This window comes from Cajanus cajan, chromosome 3 (genome assembly GCF_000230855.2).
Source record: "Cajanus cajan strain Asha chromosome 3, NIPB_CcT2T_4, whole genome shotgun sequence".
Classification (NCBI taxonomy): domain Eukaryota; kingdom Viridiplantae; phylum Streptophyta; class Magnoliopsida; order Fabales; family Fabaceae; genus Cajanus; species Cajanus cajan.
In genome coordinates this window covers 74,688,862-74,700,346 of record NC_138519.1, presented here as the reverse complement: position 1 = coordinate 74,700,346, position 11,485 = coordinate 74,688,862, and the positions used below count along the sequence as shown (strand labels likewise).

Genomic DNA, 11,485 nt, shown 5'->3' with positions numbered 1-11,485 from the left:
GCCGCGTCTCTGTTGAGTTTCGCGCCGGGCGTGATATTAGCGCACCGGGCGTGAGTATTTTGATTTTGAGGTCTTCATGAAAGTTGTAGCCTTGGATGTTAGCTTTCCAATGGAGTTAGAATCACTCAAAAAGGAGTTGTAGAACTCTAAATATGGCTGTTTTAGTGAAGAGGGGTCGAGCTGTCAGCTTTGGTTATAGCTGTTGCGGTTTTCATCATTTTTAACAAGGTAGATGAAGGAATTTGGACTTGGTGTCTTAATGAGAGTTGTAGGAAATTTGATTATATTTCATATGAGATAAGGATGAGCATGGTAGGAGTAGTATAACTCCCGATGCGCTGTTTGTGGTGATGGTTGCCATTTCACATTTAGTGATTTGATTAAGTTGAAAGTTGTTTTAGGTGCTTAGGTGTACTTTTGTTGTTTGGGTGAGTAATTGGACAAGATATATGAATTGTAAATAAGATGGTTGGGTCGTATTAGGTGTTGATCATGTTGTTTTAAGCTGTTAGTGATGAATGATTATTGAGCTGAATGATGATGTTGATGTGCTGCGCTGAGCGCGGCCCTTGTCGCGCTGGGCGTGAGACTCCTTGGGAGTCTCTGCCTTGTGGGCGCTCGGCGCAATTGGTATTGCGCCAGGCGTGAGTGAGCCTTGGGCTCTCTGGCTGGGTCCCGCCGGGCGCGGGCATGCTTGCACTGGGTGCGTTGGCCCCCTGGTGCTCTCTGGTTGCACTGTGCTGGGCGCAACCACGAGTGTGCCGGGCGCGGGGATGTGACTTCACTAATGGATGTTAGAGGTTGTTTATGTTGAGTTTAAGGAGAAGCTGTTGATTATGATGTGATGACTAGCTGAAATTGCTGTTTGATGATGTTGAGCTGTGTTAGGTGTATGTTGCTATAAGATGCTTAGATGTACTGTAAGACGATTGGTTGTGCTGATTAATGTTGCCAATGCTGTGTGATGAAAAGTTGTGTTGTGCGGTATGTTGTTAATGATGTAACGCTGGGTTGTGCTATGTGATGCTAATGCTAAACTTTATTATTTGAGTCGAGCTGAATTATAGGCTGATCATTGTTGAATTTTGCTGTGATTGCTGAGCTGAGATGAAATTGATAAATAAGTTGTGCTGACTAGATGTAAATGTTGAAAGATGATGTTAAGTTGTAATAGATGTGTCTTGCTATGCTGAGCTGGGCTGTTATTGATGATTTTAAATGCTAATTTATAATATGGCTGTACTCTAGAATGATGAGCTGAGTTGTGAGTAGTAAGCTGTGTTGAATACTACTTGGCTGTGTTGTATGCTGATTTTGCTGTGCTGTGCTGTGAGCTGTTTTGCTGTGCTGTTTATTGCTGAGCTGTATGCTGTGTTTAGCCACTAGTGTGGTGCTGTTATAGCCGCTATGTCGGTGCTGTTAGCCACTATCGTGGTGCTGTAATAACCGCTAGCTGGTGCTGATGTGTGCCTAGTTGAGAGGCCATTATAGCCACTTGAGGTGGTGCTGATGTTGCCGCTAAGCGGTGCTGTTATAACCACTTGAGGTGGTACTGATGTTGCCGCTAGGCGGTGCTGTTATAACCACTTGAGGTGGTGCTGTTGTTGCTGTTCTACAGTGTTGATGTAGCCACATCGTGGTGCTGGTATTGATGCGTGATATAAGTTTTGCAGATGAGCTGATACTCATAATGATGAAATTTAATTACATTGCTATGTATCTATTTGTATGCTGATTTTTAATTACACTAGCTTACCCTTTCACTGTTTTTCCATGGTGTTTGGACCAAGGACGGAGCCAAGGGGGGACCTACGGGTGCCACGGCCCCCCCAACAATTTTAATTTTTTTTTATATACATATATATTACTATATGGCACCCCCTATTTTTAATATAAACTCATATGTATAATTAAATGAATAACCCAAATTTATTTTTTTATTCAACTTTTGGACTTCTGGTACGGCCTGCTATGTGGTATCACTTTGGAATTTTTTTTTTTTTAAAAAAATGTAGCGCCTCATTTGATCATTCCAATTCTCGGCCCCCCAGTATTGAAATCCTGGCTCCGTCCCTGGTTTGGACTGCGATGATCATACTGTGTATGGGAGCAGAACAGGAATAGGTGGGCGTCTAGTGGTGAGTCTCCGGCGGACCTTGGAGCTGTTTTGCTTGTGTGGATATTTTGCTGGTAGCTACTTGGGATAGTAGCATTTGGTTGTAATTTTCTTTGGTACACTTTAACCCTAGTCAGACTAGAACTTTGTATATTTATATATTCTAGATCCTATATTTATATACTTGTTCTATCTGTCTGGAGTTTCTAGTGTGCGATGCCGTGTGTAGTGACTAGCCGGGTCGTTACAAAATAAATTATCAAAATATATTAAAAAAATATAATTAAAATATAATAGATTGAAAGGTTAGATAATTAAAAATTTATATATTAACATAAAAATGAAATGAATATAATTTAACATAATTGAGAGAGTTTTTTTTTTTAATTACAAAAAGAATGTGTAAAATTAATATTAAAAAAGATAAATAATAAAAAAATGAATTAAAAAAAATTAACTAAAATAAGTTAATGGAGGCATAAAATATTTATAATGTAAATATAAATTATTTTAAACATTTTAAAATATTTTCTTTATAAATTTACAATTGTTGAGTTATAAAAGGAGGAGGGATAACAATAACAAACTCAAGGGAGAGAAAAATCGTAATTTTTGTGCTAAGAGTGTTCTTCCCCGAATTAAGATCCGTTCTCATCTCATTTTACTCACAGAAATCTTAACTCAAATTCATCTTATATATATATATATATATATATATATATATATATATACACACACACACACTTGTTCTAAAAAATTTAAATTGATTACAAAGTCTTGAAGATCTACCGTTGATTGTAGAGATTATTATATCAATTTCAGCTTTCACTTTTTCCTTTTCTTGAGCAAAATAGAGCAAGTTAATTGACTTCTGTGTCCCCATCTTCATAGAGAAAAGTATTAATAGTTATTGTTAATACATGAATACATTTTGCTATTATTAATAGTTAGTTTGCTCATTTGTATTCCCTACTATTTTGTTGTTCACACAGTCAACTGCATTATTTTTATTTTAGAATTCATTTGGTATTTTTTTCTCTTAAAAGATCATTAAACAAAATAATTAATTTTGTCACATTTAACCAAAATACATGCTTTTTTAGATTCACTAATTATTCACTAATTTTTTTCTTTATTTTTCAAATATAATAAAAGATGCGTTTAGAAAAAAAGAAAAAAAAAGAGAATCATAAAAACAATAAAAAAGACTTTATTTGATTTTTTTATTCTTCTAAATTATATGATATTTTAATAAATATGAAAATAAAATTAAAATATATCTATCAAAAAGTTAATAAATGAAATATTTAGAATTAATTGAGACAAAAATTTAAAATTAAGATATTTATTTGTAAAAATAATAAAGTTTGAAATTAATTTATAACAAAATTAAAGTTTACAATTTTTATTCATTAACATGACAAAGTTTAAGACAATAAATGTCAATTATTCACTAATTTTTTTCTTTATTTTTCAAATATAATAAAAATATGCGTTTAGAAAAAAGAAAAAAATGATAAAAACAATAAAAAAAGACTTTTCTTTATTCACTAAGATCAACAAAATAAATGTCAATTATTCACTAATTTTTTTTCTTAATTTTTCAAATAAAATAAAATACGCGTTTAGAAAAAAAAAAGAGAATGATAAAAAGTTATTTCACGTGGGAATCATTTAATATTTAGGATAGAGATAAGAACACAGAATAATTACAGAACTCGAAGCATTAATCTATTTAGGTATAGGTTCTACCATATATGATGGTGTTTCTTCAATCATTTATATCTAAAGAGTGACAAAATTGGCATTCCATACCAGAATCATCTAAGAGACCGTGTGCTGAGTATTTCTGTTCCATTTGATAAGCATAAGTAGACATAGCTTCAATATTCTGCAAGCTATAATCCAATTCAAGTAACACTTCCACTTAATTTCTTTAAGTTGCCAAAGGTATAACTTATTATAATTTAACAAGGATTCATTTGGCCATCATTCATAACCTCAAATTCAAAAGCATCAACACAAGGGTCGGAGCTAAGCAATTTTCATTGAGGGGGGCTAAAATATAATAAAACTTTATTCTAATTTTCAAACTTTCATAATGAGATGAAATTATAATGTGAAGTGAGAAAAGCACCTGAGAAAGAATTGATGATAATGACATATAGTTACTTACTACTGCTGAATGCTTAGTGACATTTCTTTCTCTAGGTTATCCTGTAAAAAAATTATCATATTTTTCTTGAAAATATTATAGACTATTTTCTTATCCTAATTAAAGAAATTTTCAACATCTAGATCAGTTACTAGTTTCATATGATTTTTTTATTCTCTACTATTAATTACCCCTCTTTTTCCCACAATTGTTTCCTCATTAAATGATTTTTCGATTGTTGTCATTCTTAAAAAAAACCACTTCGATATTTTTTTTTTACAAATTTTCCATGCATTTGCCATAATTGCACCTCTTGTTTATCATACGTCTATCCTTCTATCAGATATAACATTAAGGACTTTTTATTAGAGAATTATACTTGTATAAGGAGTATCACTTTTGTATATGGATTTAAAAATTCTTCACACATCTGGCATAATTTCACATGATGAAGAAGAGAAATGGAGATATATATCCAGTTCCTGCACCTGGAAAATGACACTGTAACGGGACTAGCTGAGACAGATTTATACAAGGATGTTGAGTTGGAAAATGAGACAGCAAGGAGCCATGTCAGCTCACATGAGGACAAAAATTCTGTTAGCAACAATGGACAGGTGGCGGACGATCCGAAAGCAAGGGCAGTGCGCACAAAAAGACAGAGGAAACCGAATTCCCAATTACGTGATTACATTTGAGACGTGCGAGTTATATTGGGAGGAAATGAGAGAGAGAAGGGGGAATGAATTTGATTGTGAATCCTTCTTCCTTGTCTGGGTGGTCTGAATCTCTTTTCCTTATAGTATTCTGATTCTGAGCATTTTCTATTCCTTTACTATTCTATACGTCCTATAATCATCTATGGTTATAGTTTTCTTCATTGTAAGAAACTCGTTATAAATAATACGATGTACAAAGTATTCCAATCACAGTTTGGCCTATTGTTCTTTATTTCATTGGTGCTTTCATTGTCACCATGGCGGATAATACCTGTTTGAAAGAGTTGCAGAATGACATGAAACGTTTGATGGAGATGATGGAGAAACATGATGCCGATTTTAAGCAGTTTTCCACGATTACGACTAAACGCTTTGAACAACTGGATTTAGCGATTGGTGATCTTCATCAACAACACCAGCATGGTGGTGCGAGCTCACAATCAGGACCTGCGATGGTACAACCATTTCAGGTAAGGAACGTGAAACTGGATTTTCCCCGTTTTGATGGTATTGATGTTTTGCACTGGATTTTTAAGGCTGAACAATTCTTTGACTACTATAATACTTCGGAAACACAAAGGTTCACGATTACTGCAGTACACATGGACAAGGAAGTGGTCCCTTGGTTCCAAATGATCATGAAGACTCAACCATTTCAATCATGGAAGGAGTTCACTCAAGCCCTCGAGATTGAATTTGGACCTTCTTCTTATGAGTGTCCACGTTCGACCTTGTTCAAGTTGACGCAATCTGGCTCCGTGAAGGATTATTATTCTAAATTTACAGCTTTGTCCAATCGAGTTTCTGGAGTGACAGGTGATGCTTTGTTGGATTATTTTCTTAGTGGCCTTAATTCTGATATTAAACGTGATGTGTTAGCTCATGGTCCTGATTCAATTCTTAAGGCAGTATCTCTAGCTCATTTATTTGAGGAAAAATACACCAAAAAGCCTTATCAATATTTGCCCTCTATGTCCCATAAATCCCAAACACAAACCCAAACCACAACCAGCTTGCCCAAAACCAATACCTTACCACCATTATTGCCTACCCCTACAATCAAACCTTTTAGCCAAAACACCAAATCTGCTACCATTAAGCGAATGACTTCTGCCGAAATGCAGATTCGTCGAGAGAAAGGCCTTTGCTTCACTTGTGATGAGAAGTTTACTCCTGCTCATCGCTGTCCCAACAAACACATGATGTTGTTACAAATTGACGAGCCTAATTCATCTTCTCCGGAGCCTGATCCTCCAGATAGTTCCTAGCATTTTGATGTGTCTATTGATGCGGAACATCACTTATCTTATAATGCATTGAAATGAGCTAATGGACTTGGGACCCTCAAGTTTCAAGGACAAGTTAATGGTGTGACCTTGCAGATTTTGTTAGATAGTGGCAGCAGTGACAATTTTATCCAACCTCAGATTGCTCATTTCTTGAAGCTACCCATTGAACTAGCTCCTCAGTTCAAGATGTTAGTGGGTAATGGTAACACTATGGTGGCAGAGGAATGCATAAACAATTTAAAAATAAAAGTGCAGGATTTTGTGTTGCAATTACCTATATTTTTGTTACCTATAACTGGTGCAGATCTAGTTTTGGGAGCAGCATGGTTAGCTACCTTAGGGCCTCATATTGCAAATTTAGTGCTTTGACTCTGAAGTTTTATCTGAATGGGCAGTTTGTCACCTTACATGGGCAACACCCATCACATGTTAAGCAAGCTGAATTCCACCAATTAAAAAGGTTATGTAACACTCATGCCATTGATGAAACATTCATATTACAGTTGCAGACTCCAGATTCTATAACAGATCCGTTGCAGGGGTTGCCAGTAGATTTGGAACCAAAATTAGCTTTGCTTTTGCATACATACAAGATGGTGTTTACTAAGCCATCAGGTCTACCTCCTGACAGAAGTCAAAATCATGGAATTTCTCTTACTCTAGGGGCCCTTCCAGTCAAGGTTAAACCTTATAGATACCCTCATAGTCAAAAGGCTCAAATTGAGAGGATGGTACATGACATGTTAGATGAAGGGATTATTCAACCCAGTGCAAGTCCCTTTTCCTCTCAAATCATTTTAGTTAAAAAGAAAGATGGGTCGTGGAGATTTTGTACTGATTATAGGGCCCTTAATGCTGTGACAATTAAGGATAGTTTCCCTATGCCAACTGTTGATGAATTATTAGATGAACTGCATGGTGTTCAATTTTTTTCCAAATTGGATTTGCGATCTGGATATCACCAGATATTGATGAAACCTGAGGACCAATTGAAAACTGCTTTCAGAACACACCATGGACACTATGAATGGCTTGTAATGCCATTTGGTCCCACTAATGCCCCGACAACATTTCAATCTTTAATGAATCAAATTTTCCAGCACTAGCTACGAAGATATGTATTAGTATTCTTTGACGATATACTTGTATATAGTCCTTTGTGGTCTTCTCATTTGCTTCATTTAGAATCGGTCTTAAAAATTCTCCAATTGCATAAACTGTTTGCTCGATTGTCCAAGTGTTCATTCGCTATGCAAGAAGTTGATTATTTAGGCTATACAGTTTCAGGCAATGGTGTGGCTATGGACAAGTCAAAGGTTGAAGCTATTTCCAATTGGCCAGAACCTAAAAATGTTAAACAATTGAGAGGGTTTTTGGGCCTCACAGGGTACTATCAGAAATTTATACAAGGGTATGCGATTATTGCTGGACCACTCACAGATTTATTGAAGAAAGATAGTTTTATCTGGAATGACATAGCTTGGAATGCTTTCATCAAGCTTAAGACTGTTGTCACTCATGCACCTGTGTTGGCTCTTCTAGACTTTTCTAAGTCTTTTATATTAGAAATAAATGCATCGGGAATAGGCATAGGAGCTGTTCTTAGTCAGGATCAACATCCTATTGCTTATTTCTCCAAGAAACTTTCCCCTAGATCTCAAAAACAGTCAGCATATGTTCGGGAAATGTTAGCTATTATAGAGTCTTTGGCCAAATTTCGACATTATCTCCTTGGGCATCATTTTATAATCCGAATAGACCAGCAAAGTTTAAAACACTTGACTGAGAAAACTATACAAACTCCTGAGCAGCAGAAGTGGTTGTATAAGTTTCTTGGATTCGACTTTCATATTGAATACAAGCCTGGTCGGGAGAATTTGGTTGCGGATGGGCTATCTCGGTCTTTTTACATATGGCTTGGTCTGAACCAAAATCCTTATTTCTGCAAAAATTAAAGGCTGCAGTGCTAGAGGATGACAAGTTGAAGAAGGAAATACAATGCAACGAATATCGGGGTCACCAGAATTCTAATTATTCGGTCAAAGACCAGATGTTATATTGGAAGAATCGATTGGTTGTTCCTCCAATTACATCTTTGATTAAGGAAATCTTGGGGGAATACCACTCTTCCCCAATTGGAGGAAATGCAGGTGTGGATAGAACTATAGCCCGAACTAAAGCTGAATTTTATTGGCCTAATATGAAAGATGATATTCGACAATTTGTTCAGAAATGTGTCGTGTGTCAACAAGCAAAGATATTGAATGTTTCTCTTGCTGGTTTATTACAACCCTTACCAATTCCTCATCAAATTTGGGAGGATGTGGCCATGGATTTTATTACTGGTCTTCCTAGTTCTTGTGGTTACACAGTGATAATGGTGGTGGTAGATAGGCTATCAAAATATGATCACTTTGCTGCACTTAAAACAGCCTATACTAGTAAACAAGTTGCAGAGTTGTTTATGATGTATGTTGTTAAACTTCATGGAATTCCCAAGTCTATCGTCTCAGATAGGGACAAGGTATTCACTAGCCAATTTTGGCAACATCTTTTTAAACTTTAGGGCACTACCTTAGTTATGTCTTTCGCCTACCACCCTCAAATAGATGGTCAATCCGAGGCACTAAATAAATGTTTAGAGATGTATCTTTGGTGTTTTACTCATCAACATCCTAGTAAATGGTACAAGGTGTTGCCTTGGGCTGAATACTGGTATAACACGGCCTTTCATACTAGTGCAGGGATGACACCCTTCAAAGTGGTCTATGGTAGAGACCCCCCAATGTTATCAAAGTACGTACCCAATGAGACTGATCCTCCTCCACTTCAGGAGTTGTTGCAACAAAGGGATGTTTTATTGCATCAGTTGAAGCTAAATTTAACTAGAGCACAACAACACATGAAGGTTCAAGCAGATAAAAAGAGAAGAAATGTTGAATTTCAGGTGGGCGATTGTTGAGATTTCCGTTGAAGTACTTTTGTTATAATTGTAAATCAGTTTAATTCTATCAACGGTCTCAAACACGACAAATATACCGGCCGTTCAAGTAGTAAAAATATCGTATCCACATGGATTAGAAGGTAAAATAAGCATTTATTGATTATTCGTGACTAAAGAATAATTCCAATTTCATAGTTTGTCATGTGAGTTCAAAGTTGTGACTATTGGAATGAAAACTATAAATAAATATTGGTTTGTGAGTGGAAAAGGAAAGAAATGGTATAATGGTTTTGTGAGGTTGTGGGGGTCAGATTTCACCAAACGTTACACTAATGAATCCTTAATCTCTTGTTACATACATTGCTTAGTCAACCCATAAGTTTACTCAAACCTAATCCCTTAAAGAAAGAGCCTAGGTGCGGACATTGAATATCAATCCCTTGAGTACCCAATATCTACACCCGCATTACGGGCTAGGGTTTAAGACTACTAATGGGTCAAGCTCTATCCCTAGATACAATCTCCACTAGGCATATGTTCCAGAACTAGTTTCAATGGTATTTCCCAATACTCAATGGAACCTTAAATCATGCAAAGGGTGATCAATTCAAAGCAAGCATTAAGCGTAGAAACGTACACAACAAAGAATGAAACAATACATATATATCATTAAAAACGTAAGGATTACAATAGAGTACGTTGGTTACATCTAACCCCACAAAAATAGGTGGAACCACTCAACAATGAGGGTAAATACAAAATAGAGATGAAAGGAGAAGTGAAGAACCGAAGGAAAGATCCACACACGAACGTTCCCAAGCTTTGAGAATTCCTTCTACAGCTCCAAGGAGGCGCCCCTGCGTGAATGAGGAAGAAAACCCCTGAAAATGCCTTCAAATACGAGCTTGGGGGTCAGATTAGGGTTTCTGCACCCGGCGCATAAGTCGTAGCGCCCGGCGCAGGGTCTTTCAAAGACTCTCTGCCTTAGGACACACGCTCGGCGCAATTCATTTTACGCTCGGCGCGATGGCTTCCAGAGGAGTTCTCTGTCTCGATCACCCCCGGCTCGGGTAATGTTGCGCCCGACGCATCCACTCTTCTCTGCTCCTTAGCTTCTTGGATTTCCAATCCTATAGGTCTTCAATCCTCAAGTCTCTAGCTCAATACCTGCACAAAAATGAGGTGTATTAAGGTATTTTTAGATGAATTTGGGTTAGTTATATCTGCATACAAAATGAACCAAAAAGAGAACAATTATATTGCAATGGTTCAGAGGATGAGTGGAATTGTTCAATAAGTCTCATCCAAAAAGAGGTAAAATTGAGACTTAACAACTCCCCCAAACTTAGAACCTTGCTTGTCCTCAAGCAACAGGTAATAAATCTAGCAGATAATAAGCAATGCATGTGTGTCCAATTCTACATCATAGTTCACTTGTACTTTCCTTTCGCAAGCATGAACCTAAGATGGATCTTCAGTCACAATTATTGCAATGGAACATGACAAGGTGCAAACAAAGGTTTCAAAAGAGATCAAAGAGCTGAGAAGAGTAATGACTATCTGTGTATGCCTCCTCACTAGGAAAGTGTTTCTCTCTATGCACACTAGTGTATCAGGGTGAGTGTTTCTCTCTAGTCTACTACTCACGCCACATGATTCAACTTTGTTCTTCGTTTCCAAATGAAACCAGTGGTAAAACAAATGCAGGCACTCATCACAAGGTCTTTATTAGGGCAAATCTGGGTTAAGCAATAGCAATTTCATGGTTTTTCAAGGATTGAAGGTGCTATAGCTTAAGAGAGCAATTGAGATTTCTACAATGATATCCCTCTCCATACCCCAATACAACAATTTAGCACATGCCCTTAACTGGATCTAAGCCATTAGCCTTTATGAGATGCATATTTACACTTTTGCATCTTAATATTTTTGTTTTTGTTTTGCTTTGTTTTTGTTTTTGTTTTTGTTTTTTTTTTTTGAATTTATTTTGTAATGGCTGACCACATACTTTCTTTTTCCCAAAATTTCCCATTCTTCAACTCCCCCAAACTTGTATGATGTCATCAATTTTCTCTCTTAACCAAAGCAAAGGTTATGGTTAATTTTTCATGGTTTGGGACAAGTGGAAGGTGTGGTGTTTAGGCTTAGGAAGGTATGAGTCAAGTGAAAAGTGGAAATGGCTTTTTGGCTTAGAAGGTTAACAAAATAAGGAAAATATGAATGCCTTGATCATATAAGTACACAACATAAGCAAACCACCAG

The 11,485-nt window shown here is 36.4% G+C and overlaps 1 protein-coding gene across 1 annotated transcript; it reads left to right on the top strand.

Annotated features, from left to right (window-relative positions):
* Nucleotides 1-5,247: 5,247 nt before the first annotated feature.
* Nucleotides 5,248-7,385, top strand: LOC145956461 (uncharacterized). Its single transcript, XM_083072065.1, has 3 exons — nt 5,248-6,250; nt 6,347-6,467; nt 6,584-7,385. The coding sequence occupies exons 1-3, from the start codon at nt 5,248-5,250 to the stop codon at nt 7,383-7,385; spliced, it is 1,926 nt and encodes a 641-aa protein (XP_082928191.1).
* Nucleotides 7,386-11,485: the final 4,100 nt, after the last annotated feature.